Source organism: Pleurodeles waltl, chromosome 3_1, assembly GCF_031143425.1.
Source record: "Pleurodeles waltl isolate 20211129_DDA chromosome 3_1, aPleWal1.hap1.20221129, whole genome shotgun sequence".
NCBI classification, from domain to species: Eukaryota; Metazoa; Chordata; class Amphibia; order Caudata; family Salamandridae; genus Pleurodeles; species Pleurodeles waltl.
Genome location: NC_090440.1, coordinates 1,964,938,951 through 1,964,964,361, shown reverse-complemented (window position 1 = coordinate 1,964,964,361; position 25,411 = coordinate 1,964,938,951). Strand labels below are relative to the sequence as shown.

Sequence of the window (25,411 nt, the reverse complement as noted above, 5' to 3'; positions counted from 1 at the left end):
AGCCACCTCTAAATACTGAGGGATACCTGTTAGCCAGACACTCACCCTTAGGGCCAACCCCACACCCATATACCACCAGACACTGGGTGGGGACCATGGGTTCATCTATTAGCCACACCCTGTGCCTCTGGAGTTGAGCCGTCACATATGGGATGCTGCTATTTCTCAGGATAAAGGCATCATGCACAGACCCAGGATACTTTCCAGTCACATGGGAGATGTACTGGTCCACCAGGGACACTATCTGCACATTCATAGAGTGAAAGCTCTTTCGATTTCTGTACACCTGTTCATTTCTCCAGGGGGTGGGGGGGCAAAGGCAATATGTGTACCATCAATAGCACCAATGATGTTGGGGATAAGTCCCAGTGCATAGAAGTCAGCCTTCACTGTGGCCACATACTCCACCTGGGGGAATACGATGTAGCTGCACATGTGTTTCATCAGGGCAGACAACACTCTGGTCAGCACGTTTGAGAACATAGGCTGTGACATCCCTGCTGCGGATAGCTGAGATCAGGTCTGGCTCCAATTGGGCACACAGCTCTTGGATTGTGGCCCTATCAAGTCTGTAGGTGAGGATAATTTGCCTGTCCTCCATTGTTGCCATGTCCAACAGGGGTCTGTACAAGGGGGTATATCTCCATCTCCTATTCATCCTCGGCGTTGAATTCTAGGGTGAAAAACGGTGAGCAGATGGTCATATTCAAACATATCCTCAGAGTAAAATGCCTTGCATGTTGTGACAGAAACAGTAGTTGAACGTGTAGTTCCGTAAACGTGCCTATGTCTGCTGTGACGCAGTTAGGTGCCATGGCCTGTTCCCCCCTGAAATGGCAGCCACCTGACCTGTGTGGAGGGACAAGTGGAAATTAGGTAATTCCGCTGACGACGTGCGTCGTTGCGGAATACGGTCGACGACCACGGTGCACCACCTCATTGGTTGTCATTGGGCCCTATGGGTTCCATTAGCCAGTGGTGATGTACGCCGGCGGTGATGGTACGCACCGCTGAGGACGTGAACGCCATTTTCCATCTGTTCACTCACTTGCTACCTGACTTTTAACAGGAGAGGACCTACACTGCAAGTGCTGCTGTGAACTGTGTCTGGAAGCGACCATTGCTCGAGTGTCTGGGGAAAGGGCCCCTGCCTACACATGAGTCCTGCAGGTATGGTGGTCAATGTCTGTGTGTAAGGGGATGGGAGGGATATGGTGGGCCATGAGTGTAACAGGCCGGACGGTATGACAAATACCTTTTTCTATGTATCTTTTTCTGCAGGTTAGCGCCCATCAGAAAAAGGGTATTTGGCGTGCCATCGCCAAGGACGTGCGGACCCTGGGGGTCTTTGACAGACGGAGCACCCACTGTCATAAACGGTGGGATGACCTGTGCCGCTGGGCAAGGAAGACGGTGGGGCCCATCTGGGGATGGCCTCCCAACGAGGAAGGGGTGCCTGTCGTACCTGACCCCCCTGATGTTCTGCATCCTAGCAGTGGCCTATCCGGAGTTGGATGGGTGCTTGAAGGCATCACAGCAGCCACAAGGGGGTGAGTACAGTTTCAGAATCAGAAAATTGCACGTGTTGAGGTGTTATCTGGGTGGGGGATGTGGGTCTGTGGGTGCCTCTAGGCCAGGAAGAACATGGCAGGATAGGTTCCATGATGGGCAGGGTCTGATGCACTCCAACCTCAAATATGCTAGTGGGCATCTACTACTGGGCAGGGTCCTGTGGGTTTCAGCTGTGCTTCTATTGGCGTTAGGCTTTGTACTCCACGGCCTGGTGACTAGCAGGGAGATGCATCCCACATGGCCCATGAGGCCGAATCCACCAACGGTGAGGGCACCAGTGGGACGGAGGGCGAGGATAGCAGCACGGCGGAGACTGGAGGGGACAGTTCTGACAGCAACACCTCCTCGGATGGAAGCTCCCTGATGATCGCAGACACCTCTGTGGCCACCCCAACTACAGGTACAGCCGCCCCCGTAACAGCACTGCCCTCCCAGCAGCCCCTCTTCGAGTTTCCCGTGCCTGCTCACCCTGGAGGGTGGGCATCTCCTTCGCCCCAGGCACTTCAGGCCCTGCTGCCCTCTGTGCGGAGTATATTGACCTCCTGCGATCCATCTCTGTTGGGCAGTCAACCATAGTGAATGCCATCCAGGGTCTGGCAGGGCATTTGCAACAAACAAATGCATTCCTGGAAGGGAATTCACTCTGGCGTGGCGGCCCAACAGAGATCATTCCAAGCTCTGGCCAACTCCCTGATGGCACCCATTGTCCCTGTCTCTAGCCTCCCCCCCCAACTCCCTCTACCCAGTCCCATGCCCCTCAACCCCAGCCTATCCCAAGCACACCTTCAGACCAGCATGCACCCAAATCAACACACAGAAGTGGCTCAAGCAAACACAAACACCACACTTCATCCCAGAGGCACTCACACAAGCCCCATCCATATGCAGACTCACCAAGATTCACTGCCTCCACGGTGTCCCCCTCCTCCTCCTCGTCCACCTCCCTCCCAGTAGCGTCTCCACTCACACCTGAATGCACTACATCCTCATCCACTACCTCCATCACCATCACGCCTATCAGTACACACCCCTCACTGGCAGTCACCACCCCCAAATCTGTGCACACGTGAGGGACTGTGGATTTGCACTCCCAAGTACCAAGCAGTGGGCAAACCACCCACTTGAGAGACTGTGGTTTTGCACTCTCCAGGACATCGCAGAGGGCATGTAGCCCCCTCCAAGAGCAGTGGTGTTGTACCATCTTCCGGCTGAGGTGCCCCCCTTCCCATTCCCGCTGAGGTGCCTGTGTATTTTTGACCTGATGCCCCAGCAGTGTTCTCTCCGTATTGAGGCAGGAGTCAAGTGGGGCCTTGGCCTATGTGATATGGCTCTGTGGGCCATAGACATTTTGGACTGGGCAGTGTCCCTCCATTTGTATCTATTGTAGATACTGTTTTGTGCTTTGAGAACGTATTTCTCAAAATGTATATTATTACACTGACTTTACTCACTTCCTTTTGTCCTTGCTTTATTCCTGAGGGGTACAGGGTGGATATGTAATGTTGTTGCATCTGTTTGTGTGTATGGTGTTGGGGGTGGAGGTGTTGGGTGTTGCGTGTGTCACTCTTTTTCCTCCCATCCTCCCTTGTGTGCTTGGTGCGGTACTCACCATGGTCGTCTTCGCCGCTGTTCATGTTCCTGGTGTAGGAGGAGGTATACCAGCATGGGTAACACCTGTAATTCGGGCTCCATGGCATCGTGGTTCTTCCTTGAGTGTCCAGAGGTGAGTTGTTTCCCTTTTGTGTACTGTTTCCGCCGTGCTTTTGATGGCATTGGTACCGCCCCGGAAAAGGTGGCAGATTGGCTTTCTGTAATAGGATGGCCGGTACATTGCCTTCCGCCTGGCTGTTGGCGGTTACCGCCGCGGTGCTTGTTGCTACCGTCATGGCAGTCGGTGTGTTAAAGTGGCTGTCTGTGTGAGCGGTTTCCGCCGTAGTCATAATTCCATTTTTATTACCGCCGGCCTGTTGGCGGTATTACCGCCGCTTTATCACCGACCGCCAGGGTTGTAATGAGGGCCACAGTGCCCTATGAAATATTGTAGACTCAGATCCAAGGCACACGCCCACATTAATATACACTCTTTGAAGCTTTTAAAAGATTCTTTGCTTTTAGGTTTATTCTTGGACAGTTCTTTCTCTTCTGATGTCTCACTTCTCAGTCAACACGTGTTTCGTCATTTGGGAGTATCCTCATGATTTCATCAGGGCCATCAATATATCACTTCATTAGAAACTGGTGTACCAGTCTGTTTGGAACAGTCAGCGCCACCTGCACACGTTACAATGTCCATATTTGTAGAAACCCTTTTTATATGTCATCGACTAATCAGTTTGAGCCTGTGTTGATGGATAGCTGGGACTAATGTTTGCAATCATCTTACCTCTTCTAAAGGTTACACTAGGTTTCTTTGATATGTAAGCTTGAAGTGTTTTATCAGAAGTAAGAATATGCCAGTCTTTCTTCAAAATACTGTTCAGTTTCCCTGAATGCGGGTAATAATTGATCACCAAACATACTCTATCTGTATTAGCTTTTGTGAACTTCCATCGTGGATTAAGTGTGGGCAAACGTGTAGTCTGACTCACCCTTATCTTGGCTGTTTATATCACACACTTCCCATAACCTCTACTGATAAATTGTAGTTCCATGTCCAGAAGGGCCCTTTTAAATTCATCATCTAAACTACAATTCCTGTGTGTCCTCAACATTCTTCCAAAAGGGACAGTATTGATTTATGTCTTCGGATGGGAACTAGAAGCATGTAGGAGTACATTACAAGAGGTATTTTTCCTGTACATCCTACTGCAAACCTTAGTACCTTTACTAAATAATTCACTGCCCAAGAATACCATTAGTTCAATACTATATTCAGAAGTAAAGGACATATTACAATTGTTTCCATTCAAATGAGTAAGGAATTCATTGCGTAACTCAACATCACCCGTCTAAATCATTAAGCAGCAGTCAACATATCTTCCCCAGTAATGGATATACTCTATCCACCTTGCACATTTGTGGCCCCAGACCCATTCTGCCTTAAACCATCCCATGAGGAGATTCACAAAGGACGGTGTGAACCTCGAACCCATAAATGTCCTGAGGAGTTGCCTATACGAGGTACCATGAAATAAAAACAAATTATTTTCCAAAATAAGTTTAGTCATATTCAGTAAGATCTGTCTGTTCCATTTACTGAGGGAGATGGTATTCATTTGGGGTTGGTAGGTAGTCGACCCTTGCACTGGAGCACCACCTGATGTTTATCCCGCCACCCCCCCTTTTCTGTAATGGGTTCCCAAATATATTGGTGAGTGTCACATTACTACCTGGGCTACCTGGAAGGAGTGTATTTTAATAAAGAAGATAAAAGTCTGAGACGCAGTTCTTGAAGAATTAATAGTTTTACTTTCAGTAGTACCTCTAACAAAACCTGTTGAACATGTATGGACTTTGTTTCAGTTCTTCAGTAGAAGTGTTTCACAATCTACATGCAGATTCTCTTTAAAATCAGAGTGACACAAGGGGGGAACATTTCATGGGTTTCCAGCTTTTTGGTGCAAGGTTTGAGTCTACAGAGGGACTGCCGGATTATTAATCAGAGAGACTGGAGATTTACCCCACTGGAGACATTTTTATTACAAAAACGTTTTCAAGACCAAAATTAAAAACTGCCAGATGTAGGTAGGCCCTGATCAACCACACGCAGGAAACAATGTCGTGCTTTCACAATTCGCATAGAAAACAATGAAAGTTGTTTTTATGTGCAGTTTTAGTTTGCTTTACAACTTTTTAGCTCCTGTGTTCCATGTTTTCATGTTAATGAGATTTTCCCTAAAACGTTATCTTCTGAACTCACATGGTTTGACATTTTAAACTGCATATTTCTGAACTGTATTGTTGTTAGGATCACTGTTGCACGTATGTGGCATGCATTTGCTCCAAGGAAGGCGTTGGTGATTTTGCCAAGCTGCCCAAGGTAAGCTGAGGATTTCTCCCAGAGATCAGTTTACTTTGCTGGGCCGCATTGTTTGGGCCATACGTTACTTCGCTCATAGTTCACATCAAGACTCTAAGTCAGCCAATTTGAATTCCTACATCTCTAATTTGCCCATATCCCTTCCAGGTACAGTTTTAAAAGATTGCAACGCACTTCTTACAATTTCCTGTGCAGACCTTCCAAATGCGACTTTGGTATATTTCCACTGGGCTGCTGCTAATAATTCACCTTTATCTCTCTGGAGGTGCACCCTACTGAAACTCAAACCTTTGAACAAGGGGAAGTCAGAGAGTAATATCTCTCGGTAGTGGTTCAGACAATAGTTACCATGTCCATGCTTGCTATGGCGTTTACCACTGGTGTACAAGTGTTCAATTATTATTGCTTTCTCATTGGAAAATGAAGTTATTCATTTTGTAGGGTTACATTTCAAATTTTAGCTAAGTTAATCAGTCAAGGGTTATTGTAGGTTGTAGGCGTGGGTGTATAACTCGCATATATTACATCACAGTAACTGAACTTGATAAATTCAATTCCCGGTCAGAGGCACATATTTTATAAATAACCACTTTGCTGCCAGGCCTTTTCCCCCTCCTGTGCCGAGCCTTTTTTTGGCTATTTGGGGCAGTTCGCACTTAGGCCTTCATAACATTTTGTTCACATAAGCTACCCACGCCAAATTTGCTTCCTTTTTTTCCAATATCCTAGGGATTCTAGAGGTACCCAGACTTTGTGGGTTCCCCTGAAGGAGACCAAGAAATTAGCCAAAATACAGTAAATCTTTTTTTTTTTTTAAATGAGGAAAAAAGGGCTGCAGAAGGCAGCTTGTGGTTTTTTCCCTGAACATGGCACCAACAAAGGGTTTGTGGTGGCAAGATTACCATCTTCCCAGCTTTCAGGAACAGGCAGACTTGAATTGGAAAACCCAATTTTTCAATACAATTTTGACATTTTACTGGGACATACCCCATTTTTACAATTTTTTGTGCATTCAGCCTCCTTCCAGTTAGTGACCAAAAAGGGTGAGAAACCAATGCTGGATCCCAGAAAGCTAAACATTTCTAAAAAGTAGACAAAATTCAGAATTCAGCAAGGGGTCATTTGCGTAGATCCTACAAGTGTTTCCTACAGAAAATAACAGCCGAAATAAAAAAAATATTGAAATTGAGGTGAAAAAAAACAGCCATTTTTCTCCACATTTTACTCTGTAACTTTTCCCTGCGATGTCAGATTTTTGAAAGCAATATACCGTTACGTCAGCTGGACTCTTCTGGTTGCGGGGATATATAGGGCTTGTAGGTTCATCAAGAACCCTAGGTACCCGGAGCCAATAAATGAGCTGCACCTTGCAATGGGTCTTTATTCTATACCGGGTATACAGCAATTAATTTGCTGAATTATAAAAAGTGAAAAACAGGTATCAAGAAAACCTTTGTATTTCCAAAATGGCCACAAGATAAGGTGTTGGGAAGCAGTGGTTATTTGAACATCTCTGAATTCCGGGGTGCCCGTACTAGCATGTGAATTACAGGGCTTTTTTCAAATAGACGTCTTTTTTACACACTGCCTTACATTTGGAAGGAAAAAATGTAGAGAAAGACAAGGGGCAATAACACTTGTTTTGCTATTCTGTGTTCCCCCAAGTCTCCCGATAAAAATGGTACCTCACTTGTGAGGGTAGGCCTAGCGCCCAACGAAAGGAAATGGCTCAAAACACAACGTGGACACATCACATTTTTTCACAGAAAACAGAGGTGTTTTTAGCAAAGTGCCTACCTGTGGATTTTGGCCTCTAGCTCAGTCGGCACCTGGGGAAACCTAGCAAACCAGCGCATTTTTGAAAACTAGACACCTAGGGAAATCCAAGATGGGGTGACTTGTGGGGATCTGACCAGGTTCTGTTGCCCAGAATCCTTTGCAAACCTCAAAATTTGACCACAAAAACACTTTTTCCTCTCATTACGGTGACAGAAAGTTCTGGAATCTGAGAGGAGCCACACATTTCCTTCCACCCAGCATTCATTCCCCCAAGTCTCCTGATAAAAAAGGTACCTCACTTGTGTGGGTAGACCTAGCGCCCACAAAAGGAAATGGTCCAAAACACAACGTGGACACATCACATTTTTTCACAGAAAACAGTGCCTACCTGTGGATTTTGGCCTCTAGCGCAGCCGGCACCTGAGGAAACCTAGCAAACCAGTGCATTTCTGAAAACTAGACACCTAGGGTAATCCAAGATGGGGTGACTTGTGGGGCTCTGACCAGGTCCTGTTACCCAGAATCCTTTGCCAACCTCAACTTTTGGCCAAAAAAACACTTTTTCCTCTCATTTTGGTGACAGAAAGTTCTGGAATGTGAGAGGAGCCACAAATTTCCTTCCACCCAGCATTCCCCCAAGTCTCCCGATACAAATGGTACCTCACTTGTGTGGGTAGGCCTAGAGCCCACAAAGGAAATGGCCCAAAACACAACGTGGACACATCACATTTTTTCACAGAAAACAGAGGTGTTTTTTGCAAAGTGCCTACCTGTGGATTTTGGCTTCTAGCTCAGCCGGCCCCAGGAGGGGCTGAAATGGCCTAAAATAAATTTGCCCCCCCAATTCCCCCCCCCGGGGAGCAACCCTTGCCTATGGGGTCACACCCCCTGTGTGACATTGGTGCAATAAAAAAAAAGATCCCCGGTGCCTAGTTGTTTCTGCTCCCCTTGGGGTCAGATTGACCTCAAATTGGCCGATTTGCCCCCAAGGGGGGCAGAAATGATCTAAGTAAAATTTGCCTCCCAGGGGAGCGACCCTTGCCTAATGGGTCGCTCCCCATCTCTAAAAAAACAAACAAACCAAAAAAAAAAAAAAACATTTTTTTTGCCCTGGCGCCTAGAGGTTTCTAATAACAACAGGCCGATCTGCCCCCAGGGGGGGCAGAAATGGCCTAAAATACATTTACCCCCCCCGGGGAGCGACCCTCGCCTATGGGGTCGCTCCCCTTGCGTGATGTTGGTGCAAAAAAAAAGATCCCCGGTGCCTGGGCAGATTGACCTAAAATCGGCCAAAGGGGGCAGAAATGGCCTAAATACAATTTGCCCCTCCAGGGGAGCAACCCTTGCCTAAGGGGTCGCTCCCCATCTGTAAAACAACAACAATAAAAATCCCCGGTGCCTAGTGGTTTCTGGATCGGCCTAATTAAAATAGGCTGATCTGCCCCTCAGGGGGGCAGAAATGGGCTAAAATAAATTTGCCCCCCAGGGGAACGACCCTTGCCTAAGGGGTCGCTCCCCTTGTGTGAAATTCGTGAAAATAAAAACTCCTTGGTGTCTAGTGGTTTCTGTCCCCCTTGGGGGTAGATTGGCCTCATACAAATAGGCCAATCTGCCGCCAGGGGGGCAGAAATGGCCTAAATATAATTAGCCCCCTAGGGGAGCGACCTTTGCCTTAGGGGTTGCTCCCCACCTCAAAAATAAAAAACAAAACATAAACAAAAAAATCCCTGGTGCCTAGAGGTTTCTGCCCCCAGGGGGGGCAGAAAAGGCCTTTAAAAAAAATGCGCCCCCCCTGGGAGCGACCCTTTCCCAAGGGGTCGCTCCCCTTGCGTGAAAGTTGTGGAAAACAAAAAAACTCCCTGGTGTCTAGCGGTTTCTGTCCCCCTTGAGGGCAGATTGGCCTCATAAAGAAAGGCCAATCTGCAGAATGGCCTAAATATAATTTGCCCCCTAGGGGAGCGACCTTTGCCTAAGGGGTCACTCCCCACCTCAAAAATATAAAAAAATAAAAATAAAAAAATATAAAAAATGCTCCCTGGTGCCTAGAGGTTTAAGCCACCCCTCCGCCCCGGGGGCAGATCTGCCTAATTATAGGCCTGGGGGCAGAAAAGGCCTTTAAAAAAATGCCCCCCCGGGAGCCCAAGGGGTCGCTCCCTCTTGCCAATTACATTTACAAAAATAAATCCCTGGTGTCTAGTGGCAGTTTCAAAAGCCGGATTGCTTTACAATCCGGCTTTTGAAATGCTGAGAGAGACTTCAAAGGGAAGGAAATTCCTTTCCTTCCATTTGAAGCCTCTCTTGCCTCCTCCACGTGATCGGAAGAGAAATGCTTTGCATTTCTCTTCAGCGCGATAGAGGAGGCCCTCTGTGACAATCAGCGCGCGATCGCGCACTGACGTCACGGGGGGGTGGGAGGTTGGGGTGGAAGGGGAAGGTCTTCCCCTTCCATCCCTGCCTTGGGAGTGTGGGGGGGAACCCCACAGAGGGAGCGCTAGCACTCCCTCTGGGCTCTGTGCCCAGGACGTAATGGTTACGTCCTGGGCACACGAGCACTGTGCCTCAGGACGTAACCATTACGTCCTGGGCACAGAAGGGGATAATACATTTTTTATTTACACATAGAAAATGCAGGGCATTTAAAAGGATGAACAATAAAACGGAAAGTTCCATCACCATGCTGTGTCAAGATACAGCTCCAAAGAGTCATGTACTAAGTGACTAAAATCAAAAAAGGTCCAGCATCTTTGGACATGTCATACTATGGGACAGTTCTCGGAGGCCTCAGTTATTCAAACTACTGTTCTGTGTTCTTTAACCATGTCTTTGATTAGAGTTCTGTTAAATCCGGAGGGTGGCGAGTAGACGTAGACACCAAGGATGCATTGATGAGGGTTAAACGTGTTTATTAGTCAAGCTATGCGCTCTCTGCAAAGCCCTTCGCCAACCACGACTCTCCTGCATCAATCCACGTTCATCCCAATGCCTTTTCCCCCACGTTCCACACACATACGTCACTCCACGTTCTCTCGCCACATTCTCCTCGTTCCTCGAATACCCTCACGAGAATACCACACCACCTCCCTCATAACAAACTTTAAGCTGAAACATAACTTTACAACTTATTGCCCTACATAGACCTAAACGCACAATTTTGAATGATCATGACTTTGCATAGTTACTAAAAAATTGCCCAACATAGACCCAAGCCCAACATTTTGCATAAATCACTTTACATAGTCTCTAAGCCAGAACGGTCTTGTTATATTTCTTTTTTCTCGAGTCTCCGCTGGATCTCGCAATTTAGAAACACATGGAATGTTGCGAGTGTCTTGAGCAACAATATTCGGCGAGGTGATAGGAGAGTCTTGTGCAACCACACGAGGTCCAAAACACCTGGCAGTCTTATTCAGGTTCCAAATCCGGTGATCGTCTGTTTTCACAGCATTCTTGAACAGCTTTATGACCTTAAAAGGTCCCTTGAATTTGGATGGTTTCCCTTCCTTTCTTGGAGATCTAATTTTGACATAATCCCCTTCACGCAGCACAGTTTTTTTACAACCTTTCGTACATCATATCTTACTTTCCTTTTCTTTTTTTACTTCCCTCTCTCTCTCCAACCATCAATGTCATCAACCCGATCATCAATCTCTTTCCGACTCTCAATTACCCACCTGGGTTCAATCTCATTGCAGGGTGCCCTCCCCTTGAACAATTGGAAAGGAGTCACCCCTGTGGTGAAATGGGGTGTTAAACGATACTCACGAACTTTCCTCCTCACTTCACCTTCCCACTCAACCTCATTAACATGTGCCAACTGCATGCACTCTTTTAGTACTTTTATGAAGCGTTCAAAAACTCCATTAGATTCTGGATGATAGAGAGAAGTTCTTTTATGTCTAATGTTCCTTTCCTTTAAAAAAGACTCAGTTGATTCAGAGATAAACTGCACCCATTATCTGTCAGTTGCGTAGATGGGAAACCCTCTCTCTCAAACAAGACATCCAGAAAATTAATGATGTCTTTCGACTCAACTGAGTTCACAAATTGAATTTCAGGCCAACGTGAGTACATATCAATGCAGACCAAAATGTATCGGTCAACGGACTTTCATCTGATTGGGCCTAAAATGTCCAAAGCTATATCAATCCAGGGACCAGCAGCCTCCTCTCTTATGACCATAGGTTGAGTTCTATGTTTTAACGCTTTATCAGAACGCGCACACATATGGCAATTCCTCACTTCTCTCTCCACAATCATATCCATGGCTGGTCACCAGTAGGCGTTCCTTACTGTAGTCTCTCCTTTGTTTTAGAGATGCCCATGTGACTTGCGTGGGCTTGATCAACCAGATTCTTTCTCAAAGTTGCAGGCGGTATTAACTTGCTGCCCCTCATCAGCAGGCCATCCTCCTCTGACAATTCATTCCTGACTTGCCATTTTTTTTAATTTAAAAAAAATATATATTTATTGAGTTTTAAATGTTTACACAATTAGCGTTATACAGTTACATTGTTGAGCCGCCTCTCCTCTGCTTCCGAGGAGGGGCAGTCACGACAGGATATTCAATAATTGATATCTATATATTTGATATCTTGCCAATAACCCACCAATTCTTCAACTAGATCCTCTCTCACAACCCAGCCACCTTTTACCTTGTTTATTACTTCCTGCAAACTGGCGTCTTTTGACAATTCTTCCTCCTACACTGACTCCGAGATCAACCCTCCAGTAACAACACAGACCCTTATTTCTTCATCAGTCGCAATGTCTGCAAAACAACCACCTTCAATAGCCTCCTCATCTTTTCCTGTGTCTACACATAATCTTGAGAGACAATCAGCTTGAACATTTAATGTCCCAGGCATATAAGAAATTACATACTCAAATCCTTATAGGGCCACTACCCACTTCCTGATCCTATTTGAGATCATGCCAATACCCATCTTTGTAAATACCTCTACAAGAGGTTTGTGATCAGTTATTATTTGAAATGTGTGTCCCCACAAAAACTTTCTCAACTTTCTCACAGCCCAGAATACACTAAGAGCTTCTTTTTCGACTACAGAGTAGTTAAATTCTGCCCCTTTTAAACACCTTGTATTGTCCTAGTTTGACCTTATTTCTTTTGAGAAAAGACCGCTCCCAGCCCTTTAGAGCTGGCGTCTGTCATCAGTATTATTTAATTGCGTGAATCAAAACTTCCTAAATCTGCTGCTTCGTCCAGACTGACCTTGATATCCTGATACTCCTTCTCGCATGCCTGATCCCACTTGAATTCCACCCCTTTCTTTAATAACTGTCTCATACAATATGTCCTTTCTGCAACACGTGGAACAAACTTATTGTAGAACTCAGCAATCCCTAGAAACTTTACAAGTTCTTCTTTACTATGTGGATTAGTCAGATTTGTTATTGTGCCAACTAAACTAGCCTTGGGACGAATCCCTTTTGCTGAAACCTCATGACCCAAATACTCTATATTGGGAATGTTGATCCTACCTTTCTCAGCTTTTAGTGTTAGACCATTGATACTTAATCTTTCTAAGACCAGCCTTAGTCTCTCGCTGTGTTCTACTAAGCTGGTCCCCGTGACTAAGAGATTGTCCTGGTACACTTTCACTCCTTCCACACCTTTTAAAATCCTTTCCATGGTCCTCTGGAATACCGCCGCCACCGAAATTAATCCAAACGGCATCCTAAGGAACTTAAAGGTGCCAAATGGCGTTATGAAGGTGGTCAAATCCTGGGAGGAACTATGCAGCTTTATCTGGTGGTAGGCGGAATTCAAATCTGGAGTTGAGAAATGCTTTGCCCCACCAAGAGAACACAACAACTCCGTTATATTTGGGAGTGGATAGTGATCTATTATGACTGATTTGTTTAAATCTCTAAGGTCCACACAGAGCCTGGCCTCCTCATTAGCTTTCTTTGCCTTGACTACTGGCGCCACCCATTCAGAGGCCTCAACTTCTTGAATAATTCCGTTCATGACAAGTTCATCAATTTCAGCTTTCATTTTGTCCCTGACCAACAAGGGAACATTCCTCACTTTCGCTGACCTGGGTAGCGCTCCAGGCTTAAGTCTAATCTGATGTACATAATTCTTGAGACAGCCTAATTTCTCACTGAACACATCTGGAAACACGTTCATCCATTCGCTCACATTCTCAGAGACAGATTGAACTACTGGGTTGTCTTTAAGCCTAACCGGCAGGTTTCCATTAGGATCTAGTAGAATTCGTAATTCACGTTGGTGAAACCAACTGATTAAGGAATCTCCTTTTATGGAAATGTACACCTTTGCTGGTATGAGATGTCCCTTAAATTCTATACTTCCCCAAAAGTACCCCAGCAATTTGATTGGTTCCTCTCCATAATCTTTAGGTCTCGCTTATAGTTTGAATTAGTTAACTGTTCCCTTTAAATACCGGTCATAGAATGTTTTTGGTATTAAAGTTATCTTTTCCCTGGAATCAAAGATAATTTTTGTCGATTTACCATTGACTAAAATGGACTCCACAGGACCATCAGAGAGACCTGCTTACCTGCACAACATTCACAACATCAGGATCACTTGTATAACTTTCACACCATACCTCCCTTATCTTCCCTTTGTTATTTTTTACCCTGCAACATTTAGCAAGATGTCCTGGCTTACCACAGCTTTTACAGACCATTCTCCAAGCAGGACACTCTTTGTTATTGGCCATGTGGCCCATGCCCCCACACCTAAAACATTTCCCAGAAAATGTTTTCTTTGGCTTTACAGAATCTGCGCCATGTCTATTGTCGCCATGGGTACATTGTATAGATTTCACGGCGGCTCCTTCTTCCTTCGTTGTGTCAGATAAGGTAGTGTCTTTGCGAAGAACTTCCACACATCTTCTGGAGTGCTCACAGGTTTTGGCTATAACCAAGATTTCATCCAGGGATGGGTTGTCCTTTTGCCACATGCACTGTTTTGCCTTCTCAAGAGAACAGGCCAGCATGAATTGGTCCCTCAACCGTTCCTCGTAGGAGTTAGCAAACGCACAAGTAGAAACAAGTCTTCTAAGTTCTGTGACATATTGTTCTGTCGTTTCTCCTTGATGTTGCATCCTCTTCCCAAACTGATACCGCTCAAGGACCGTGCTTACTTTCGGCAAGTAATGCAAGTCTAATTTCTTCACGCAAATATCAAATTAATTGAGGCCGATGCAGTCAGTGTCCGAAAGATCTCGGAGATTTTCAAAGATTTCCTGGCCCTCAGTGCCCAAACAGTGCATTAACAAAGATGTCTTCCTCTCCGCGCTCAACGAAGTTCTACATACCCTAGCATAGTTGTTGAAAACCTTCTTCCATTTTTGCCATGAATTGGGAGGATCACCAGGAGAAGAGAGAAAGAATGATGCAGCTGGTACATTCTGCATGTTGCTGCAGTAAACTGTACTACTGCCTTGTGAATAACCAAATGTGTTAATAAGCTGGGAAGAAGTGCACGATCCTTGACAAGCTTAATTCTCATTTACAACTTCCTAAATGCAAGTCTTTTTCTTATGATGGCAGACCAACACTGTTAAACTTTCCTTTGTGCACACGCAATGAGAAAAGAAGAATATTTCTGGGCCTTTAAACGTGTTTCATGGCGCCACCATTGCCAGGGAAACACCCGAGGGAACAAATGTGGTAACAGTTGCCAAACACGCATTCATCATGCGTTGAAGCCGTGTTACTGAATGTCTCCATTGCCAGGAAACACTTGAGAGAAGGACGCGTGGCGTTGCCAGGAAACACCCAACAGAAGGACGTGCAGCAACTGTTGCCAAGCGCGCACGGAAACACCCAAGAGAAGGATGCGTGGCAACTGTTGCCAAGCACACAAGTGTTCCTTTGATTTTCACAAAGGAGCGGCGCGCGATCAATGACAGTTACTTTCAATTCCTTTGATCGTACCTTGAAGTTTCTTCACTCGCGCCTTCTGTAAACGATATAAATCATTGTGGCCTAATCGTGTTGTTAGGGCTCAGCAAACTTAAGTCCAATGGTGCTGGCTCAGGTGATTGAAGTCCTACGGTGCCGCCTCCGCCGCCCACACGTCGCTCGGCGCCAATGTTAAATCTGGAGGGTGACGAGTAGACGTAGACACCAAGGACGCGTTGATGAGGGTTAAAGGTGTTTATTAGTCAAGCTATGAGCTCTATGCAAAGCCCTTCGCCAACCACGACTCTCCCGCATCAATCCTCGCTCGTCCCAACGCCTTTTTCCACCACGTTCCACACACATACGTCACTCCACATTATCTCGCCACATTCTCCTCGTTCCTCGAATACCCTCATGAGGATACCATAAGTCCCCATTCACAGAAACAAATGTCAGAGGCTGAATGTTTCACTGTATGATCTGTGCAATTATGTCTTCCATTTGTCCATTAGTTGCAAGGGATTAGGGCTATCCATTGGTTTAGGGCCCAGGCTTTTATTACTCTTACAAAACATTTTACAGACCTCAAGCATATTTTAGGTTCTCAAAAGCATGGCATCCAAAAAGAATCTTGGATTCCCACTCACAAAGAAATTAATGCTTACAGAACACATTGAGAGTGACTCCAAAAGTCAAAACCTATTGCCACAACAAGAGGACCACAACAGAAATTATTGCTGTTGATAGCGGCACTGAACATAGTTCAGGAGGGGGAATTGTTCCAGCACCACATGTCGCCAAAGTTGACATACAAATAGCAGAATCCTGGCTGCAAGATTTAGCCCCCAAGTTAGGTTTCCAGGAAAAAACACATTTCAGAGGTCTGTACTTCACCTTGTGGTCAGAATTCTTGGGCGGAAATTCACAGAAGGAACTTAGGACACTGGACCCACCTGCTATCACTAGCGATTGGGGGACCATGTGGGATACAGCAATGGTTTAAAAGGTCATGTCTTGCTTTTATCCCCCTAGTAAGGAGTTATTTAAGTTTCACATGTGCAGCAACACCTCCTATTCTTACAAGTCACAGTTAAATAGGTTCTTCTAAAACCCAAGGATTACTCCAGCAGTTTATTTAGCCCGGTTGCTGGAAGACATCTGTTACTACAGACCTGCAGGTGTAGATGATTAAAGCCTGCTGGTCCAGGCATAGAATATTTATTGAAAAAGGTGGGAAGGTGAGAAGGCTGAACCAACCAAAAGGTGTGCCAATTTCAAAATCCACCTCAAGCAACTAACAAAGGACAATTCACCCAGCTATATCAATGAAGGAATAGTGTCAGGAGTCAACAACTAGATGGAATATATTCCAAGGGGACAGACTGTGGTTTGTGTTTTTTCTAAGCAGCCACGGAGTGCCAAAAGATGTAGATTCGAGGAAAGGAGGGGTAGCGTGTCACAGGGTAGTTCTGTACACTGTCCTGCTCAAGCAGAAAAAGCCCTATTGACCAGCCGTTTGTTCTCCTGCCTGTGTTTAAAGTAGATTGAATACACCCTTCTAGGTGGGCTGAATGGAAATTAATGGGGAATATATATGTAAATGTCATTTCTGCGAGGTCACAAGGGCAGGGGTCATCCCTCTTTTTCAATGTTTCCTGTGTCTTCGGAAACGGCACCGCCTACAACTTACATGAACACAGTATGGAGTACATGGATGTTGCTTGTCACAACTCACCACATACACACAAGTTTAAGTGAAGCAACACAGAAAAAGTGGACTAGGTGCATTAAAATCAGTGAGGGTCAGTGGCCCTTACCCTAGGGGTACAAGTAAAAAGGTCAAGTTTTCTTGCCACCAAACTTCAGTTTTAGTGTTTCATTGTGAGGGAACAGTTGATACCCTCTATTACTGGTGGCAGTACGCTTTGGATGTCTCACTTGCCACCAGGGACATGTGCATTGCTGTTGAAGTATTAGAAACATGGAATTCTGACTGTACTAACAGATTCTCAAGTTCAATGAGAAAAAAATAAAAGGGAGATTCAGAAAAAAGCAACAAAGAGAAGATTGTCCTCAGACTGCCAGAACTTTCAGTACTGTAAGGTCTCAAAATAATGAGTGAAGGAATCACACAATTTCTTCTTTTCTTCTAGTAAAATTGTTTACCTGTGAGATCTAGTATTGCCTGGCTTCATGTTCTAAAGTTACTTTAATTAAAGCTAATTATTCAGGATAGTCTTAAAGACACAAAAGTTCAGTTGACTGGGACAGTACACCCTGTATCACAGCACCTAGGCAACGTTTCTTATGTGTAGAGGCCGCTGCCCCTAATTAACAATCAAGTCCATACCTCAAAGTACCTCTGGGTGGTTGTGTACTTATCCAGGACTGGAGCTGGCAGATCCCTCATTTGATCCACTGTCAGGGAGTAGCTGACGCTGATATTGATGCTGGTGAAGCAGTCATATTTGCAGGGCTATAATCATTTAAGATATGAAAAAATAGTGTGTTAACGTTACATCTCCTATTGATTATAGAATGATGAGAAATCATTTGTAAACAAAGATGTACAATGTAAATAAAACAAAATACATGGAACTGAATGACACCCATGTTTAGCTGGGTCATTGAACACTCTACTAACAAATAATGGTCTCAGTTCTCCTTGTGACATTATCAACCAAAAGATTTCATAATGACACTGATGGCCTTGTTGCTTCTGTGGATGTCATGCACTGTGAGTGTTATGGGAATAGTGCACTACGCAGGCCCACACTCATTGTCCCTTTCTAACATAATTCTAACAGGATGTATAACATAGCATACTGAGGTTAATTAACAAACAGTAATTAAGACTTTCAGAGGCCAGCATTATAGGGGAAGAAGTGATCAATTCTTGAAGATTATTAAAAGGTTGATCACAGGAAAAAAAATAACCATTTATGTCATAGGACCATTGTAATAAAGCAGATGATCTGATCTGTAGGATTTAACACTTGCATTCCATTGTGAATTATGTCCTCCCCCCAATATTACTCTGGGTAGGTATTCCAATCGGTGTATTTACAAAGGTTTTACATGGTGCATATGTGGCGCAACACAACACAAACCATCGACAAGCTCAATTTAAAAATATGTTGCACCACATGAGTGACTTGCCAAAAGATTAGTAAGCCCATCCATGTGAGGGCTATCTGATATGCACTTGAGACTGACTTTAAAAAGGGGCTTTGGCTCAGCCTCCTTTGGAAATTGCATGGTTGTAAATGTCAGTCATTTTATGGAATACAGAGATGGTGAAATAGTCCGTCAGTGATATATGTAGTTTTGCATGTTCACAGCAGCTGAGATTAGTCAGCTGTTGAGTTCACCTAGTGAAGGTCAGCAAACTGTGTTTTTCTTTCTTTGTCCTACACATAAGGGTGACCATATGGTCCCTTCAACTATTGCTATTTAGAAGTGAGGTGCCTTTCACATGTTAGATCAGACTAAGGGACAGCACAAGTTGCGTGGTTTTAAGCAGGTGCGATGCTTAAAATGTGCGGTAGTGCTCATGCTCACTGTATCCTGTGAAGTCCTCTACAGAGAACAGCGATGACGGTGGGCTCCCTGTTCACCTCAAACTGCACTTGTCACCAAATATGTTACGTGATGTAAGCAGGTATGAAGGAGGCTCACAAATAGTTTATTTACGCAGTTTAATGTTCAAGCAAAAGGAGTCCATGTCCCGCATGTCTTGTCTCCATGGAGTCCAGTCTGCAACTACCAGAGCTGTAGTTGGATACCATGGAGAGGTAACGCGTAGCGTGAGGAATGTCAAAAGTAAACATACAGTCATAAATATGGTGCAAGACCAATAGGATATAAATGCAGTATGCACAAACATAAACAAAGGAATATAACAAATGACTAATGTACATGCCTAACAGTTTATCATCTTCCCCATTCTATAATATAATAACAATTCAGTGCACATAATAATCTTTGTACCTTGCAGGGATGGATACATTGCGAGAAGAAGCTCTAAGTGTGCTGATAGGTTCTGCTGCATTAGTACATTCAGAGGAACCAAAGTCAATATATTAATCTGAACTGCTTGTCGTACTCTCCTCAGGGAGATCTGAATCTCTACATAATTCAGAAGTGTTAGACACAGGAACAGGAGACCTGACTCCTTGGAGACAAACCCCACCGAGTGATGCTTGGAATCATCCAATGCGAACCATTCATGAGAGTCCTCCCCGGTTTAGTGTGTATGATTCTACCAGCTTGTTCAGGCGTAACTTTCACAAGAGCTCTTTTGCTCTACCAACCTCTTTCACTAAGTAGGGCTGATCCTTTAGAAACGTTTGATAATTTAGACTGGCTCAGAGAATTTCACATCCCATTTTCTACCCTGATGGTCGTTTGATGAAAACCCAGTCACCAACTTTGAGAATCACATTTTTTACATCATGTACTCTTCATGGCAAGTTTTATGTGCAAATTGCTTAAAATCTCTCTTTGACTCTACCATTATTTTCACATTGAAACTTTTTTCTTTTGGCATACGATCTTTAACCCAATCAGGACTTAGTTCAGACCTCGGTTGTCTTTTACGTAATAAACAAAAAAGTGAAATGCCAGTGCTAGAGTGTGGAGTAAGATGATATGCCCACACTCTTTTTTGAAGAAACTCTTTAACAGGATCTCTGCTGGCAAGTGTAGACTGTATTACTTCTTAATTAATTCTTAAAGGAATCTATTCATTCTCTTTACCAGACACAAGTCTGATATGAAAATTATTAACAAATTCCTTCATTTGTAAGGAAGTAAAATGTGTGTCATTGTTTGTTACTAATTCTCTTAGAGATCTTTCAATATCAAACACCTTCTTCAAAACCTTTATGACCGAAACAGTATTGGTTGCAGGGACAAATTTGAAATACACCCTTTTAAAGAAATAATCTAAAAAGACTAGTAAAGTGTTTTTTTCTGAAGGTAATACTTCGAAAAGTCCCACAAAGTCCAATACAACCTTTGTCCACACATCATCAGCAAGCGAACTGTGTGTAAAGGTGTTTTGTGTTTAACCCAATGCTTATCTGACAGCAAACATGTATTAAGTCTTGAAATCCAACTTGCAACTTGAGAATCTAATGAATGCCACCAAAATTTTTTTTAAGAATTTTACAAGTAGCTCCCACCCTTAAATGGCCTTAGTGAGCAGACTGAATGAGTTTGGGCCTAACAGCAGAGGTAGCAACAGTGACAGCAGTGTGTAACAAAATACCATCCACTATGGACAGTTCATCCTCTGCATGTGGAAAGGGTTTGAGGGGAATGGCCAACTATCTCTCTTTAGGCCAGCCTTTTTTTGCCAGCCTTTTTTGATAAAGTCCCTAACTGTAGTTAAATCATTGTAATTTTTCAGAGCATTCAACCATTCATCACGTGAAACTAATCCTGAAGAGGTCAAAATATCATCCAACGTGGCTACCACAGATTCAACCTCACCATGAAATTCAGTTTGATGCATATGTTCCGATGGGATTCCGGATAAACAATCAGACCTAGGGTTCTTACCTCCTCCCCGGGATGTAGTCAATTTTGAAATTATATCCTTGCACATGGGACAGAAGTCTGATCAACCTTGTTGAAGCTTTTCCCAATCCATTGCTATTAAGCAAATGTATTAAGGGTTTGTGATCAGTGAACAAGTCAAATCACAAGCCCCAAAGAAAAGTTTTAAACTCATTAATCGCCCATGAGAAAGCCAATGCTTCCCTCTCAATGGTACTATTGTGTAACTCATCAATGTGATCCAATTCTTGTTTCAATAAACAACACTGCCATGCTTTGGGTGTAATACCAACCTCTCTAAACACTTCCAAGATTTTGTTGAGATTTTGGTGAGCATGACATTATGTTCTGCAAATGTAATGGCAAATATCAGAACATTTTCTTGCTAAGTTTGAGTGCCTGGTATGTTGGCTAAGATGGAGTCCAATCAATTTTTTGAAACACGCTTTCTGCAGACGCAAGACCAAAAGGTAATTGTAGAAACTTGTATGCCCCAAAAGGGGTAAAAAAAAAAAAGTGGTGAGGTCTTGCGAATGTGCAGCAAGCGGAATCTGGTGATATGCAGAACGTAAATCCAACAAAGAGAAAAACCTGGCTCAGTTAATATTTGCTAAACAATCCTTTATCTTAGGCAAAAGGTGGCAAGCTGATGTCAAATATTTGCTTAAGGTGTGCAAGTCTAATCTCACTATCCTTTTTTTGCACAACGACAATGGGGCTTACCCATTCAGAACAATCAGTGTATATAATAACACCCTATGTAATCCGTTTATCAAGGACAACCTTGTGCTCTGATCTTACCTATAAAGGTACAGGCCTCACCTTATGGGCAGCAGGTACGGCCTCCTTCTTGAGTTTATTACTGTGCTCAAATGTATGAATGGTACCAATTTTATTATTAAAAACTTCTGGGAATTTTTTACTTAATTCCGATAGTAAATTGTCACTATTATCAATGATGGATGCCACCATCAAATTATTCAACCTGATGGAATTCGATGAACCAGACACAAGGATTATACCTAATTTTGCTAAATCTTGCCAGCCTACAATAAGCTTTCCTTTTTCAACAACAGATATCTTGGCACATATCTCCCTGCCCAAACACCTTACATTGTCCATAAAGTAACCAATCATGTGAATATCCTGATCACCGTAAGCTTTGGGAGAAACTTCAGGTGCATATAGAGTTATGGTTTTATGTTTTGTTATATAAGGTATATGGGTGCACCTGATTCAGCCATAATTTTGAGATGGACTTATATATACATAACAAAGATGAACTTTTATGGGTTTCTCTTCCTCAGAATTCTATGTCAGGACCGGAGGCTCCGATTATGCTTTCTCTTTCTTTACTGACTTAAACAGCAGCCAATCAAATACAAGCAACAGAAAAAACTACACTTCCCAGGATGCCTGACATCCTGTCACATGGTCCAATCACCATCCACATCCTCTGTCATGAGTCCTTTGACCTATGAAGTCACTTCCTCTTTCTTTGCTGCTTCGCAGCAGATAAGTACACATTTTTCATTGCTCTCGTATTTTAACTGTATTTATTTCAGGTTACTAGTTGTAGTTTGTGAATATAAGCGACGCAATTCAGCGCGCTTTTATTGTAGTGTTGTAAGCACTTTTGCGCTTTGATTTTGTGGCTTTTTGCCATTTTTAGCCATTTTTCATTGTGGAGTGGGAGTGGGAGCGGAGATGCTCTCAGCAGTCTCCTTTCTATTTCCTCTACGCGCGCGCCTTATCGAGCCGATTCTTTTCCACTTTTGGAAACGAGCGGCTCGAGTGCTGCGTGTTCGCTGGTGTGCCCCCATTGTGTGCCCCTTCATTTATAAACACTTGCTCCCTGACGCCCAGCAGATACAACTGACTGGGTTGTAAAATTCAATAAGGCCATTGCCGAGAGTGCCATTTCAGGCAGCTCCCTCCACACTTTATTTAAAGGCTCCTTTTTCCTGTGCCTGATTAGGGGTTTTTGCACTCCCCCTGTTTGATCCCTCATTTAATACTTGACATTACAATACTCCTCAAGATTTTTGTAACTTTATACATTAGTCATGGATCAGTGGGGTGAACAGGAAACTGAATACTATACAGAGGAGTTAGGCAATCAACTGGAAGTTGATTTGGTGGAAGCCCTTGATACCAGGGTTCAACAATCAGTAAATGATGCCCTAGTGAGAGCTCTGGGTCCCTTTTCAGGGCAACTTTTTGACTTCGCTCGATCACAGGGTTGGTCACAGGGACAACCTCAACACGAATCTAAAAAAGCAAAGGACAAATCAAAAAATTTTGAATCTGGAACAGAGGTTAGTGACCTCCATGCAGACGCATTCGAAAAACTGCATAAGAAACGCAGTGGCGAGCATAATTACAGCTCCAAAAAGGAATCTTCCTTTTCTATCTCGTCAACTGATAAAAGTTCCTCCTCGGATGACTCAGAGGATTCCGACGCTCCCTTGGCTAGTAAAAAAGATTAAAAAGCACCCATTCCCTGTCAGGTTCTGGACTTCGATCCCACAGAAATCATCCACCCCAAGTCCTCCAATTGGGTTCCCCCTCCCGAAGTGGCGCAATATGTCCAATCTAATTTACGTAAAAGCTTCGATAAGGAAGTCAGGTCACGCCTAAAAGCGGAGTGCCCCAGACCTGACCTAGAAGGCAGATATAGACCCCACCATGGTCACCTTTATGAGGAAATTTGCTAAGGACCCCAAGAAAGATTTAGATCGATCCTGGCGTAATTGCCAAGACAAATTGTTGGATCTTTCAGGACCTTTGACCAAGATCCTTGAGATGGCGTATAGGGCCAAGTAATCAGGGTCTCCGGTGGACACTGATGTCCTTATCGGTTGGGTGCAACGATCTATTTGACTGTTAGGAAACTCAAATTGCGCTATTTCTGCAGAACGCAGAAAATCTGTGCTAATGTGCATTGATCCCAAACTATCTGATCTTGTGAACTCAGAAGCGGGCCCTTCGGCTGAAGGTCTTCTATTTGGATCATCTTTCATCAAAGAATTGGCTAAGTTCTGTTCCACTTTTTCTTCCCTTGACAAAGCCCAAATGTCCCTCAAGAAGGTCTTTAAACGAGGCCTTTTTCTCAGGGCCGGTCATTACGGGGGACGTATGTCCAGCCGAGGATCATATGAAAGTCCCCAAAACTACTACCCGAGAGGTAGAGGTGGCTGGTACGGGGAACAAGACTCAATCTTCTACGTTTCCGCAGGGGCCATCCCAGAGGGCAACAAGGAGCCATACAAGACTCAAGTTTCACAGGTGAGCATTATTCATTATTCTCAGGTCAGACTTGGGGGCAGAGTAGCATCCTGCTTGGCAAATTGGAAACGGATATCCGGAGACCCATGGGTTCTCCAAACGGTTGAGGGATTTCGTCTGGAGTTTATCAGTACTCCCAGGCAACTCTCCCCTCCGTTACAAATGTGTTTTTCCCTAGCAAATCAAAATTTTATAGACAAAGAAGTGCAAGCTCTCTTAGACAAAGGGGCCGTGCACTTTGCTTCTCCTCATCCTTACGGTTTCCTCAGTCCTATTTTCGTGGTAGACAAGAAAGGAGGAGGTCACCGTTTAGTCTTAAACCTAAAGGATTTCAATCATTGGATCCTATACAGACACTTAAAGATGGAGGGCATCCACATGCTAAGGGATATCTTTATGGAAGGAGATTGGATATTTCGGCTGGATCTAAAAGATGCCTACCTGTCGATTCCAATTTTTCCTCCCCACAGGAGATTTCTACAATTCCAGTGGAAGGGACAGTGTTTGGAGTTTCTCGCCCTTCCATTCGGTCTGTCGTCAGCCCCTTGGTGCTTCACGAAGCTTTTGAGACCAGTGATGGAATGGCTCAGAGCCAAAGGAGTCAGATTGATTATATATCTGGACGACATTCTACTGATGGCCCAATCCCCACAAGTCCTAATCTCACACTTGGATTGGACCATCAGTCTTCTGCAGGACTTAGGTTTCCTTATCAATGTGCAGAAGTCATTGTTGAAACCTTCTTAGGTGATAGAGTTCCTGGGGTTCCAGATAAATTCCACCTTATGTCAACTCCTTCTTCCCTCTCAAAAGATCCGCAACATCAAGAGGGAATTGAGATCGGTTCTTTCCAGCCAGACCGTCTCTTTGAGGAATATAGCCAGAGTAGTGGGTCTGCTAGCCTCATCTATTCAGGCGATCTTCCCTGCACCCCTACATTACCGAGCACTTCAAAGACTCAATATCAGACACCTACAACAGGGTCTGAGTTATTCGGAGCAAATCCCATTGACTGCTGAAGTAAAATCAGAGATTCAGTGGTGGCTCCATCACATGGAAGCCTGGAATGGCAGGGCGATTTTCAGCTCTCACCTGGAGGTAGTGATAGAATCCGATGCCAGCATATGGGGTTGGGGAGCTCGTTGCAACTCCCTAGTGACGGGAGGCAGATGGTCAGAATGGGAACAATCCCTTCATATAAATTACCTTGAACTTCTGGCGGGTTTCTTTGCCATAAAGAGTCTTTCCCCGCAGAAAACGGATTGTTGCATACTCTTACTGATGAACAATGTCTCAGCAGTGAGGTATGTCAACAAGCTAGGTGGCACGAGA

General features: G+C 44.2%; 1 protein-coding gene across 2 annotated transcripts in view; it reads right to left on the bottom strand.

The window, feature by feature from the left end:
• The window catches only part of ITGAE (integrin subunit alpha E), an 874,109-nt gene that overhangs the window by 125,429 nt on the left and 723,269 nt on the right, over positions 1–25,411 (bottom strand). For both annotated transcript variants that reach the window (XM_069226334.1, XM_069226335.1), the window contains exon 20: positions 17,580–17,705. In XM_069226334.1, the coding sequence (XP_069082435.1) occupies positions 17,580–17,705 (126 nt within the window). The remainder of the gene's footprint in view (positions 1–17,579; positions 17,706–25,411) is intronic.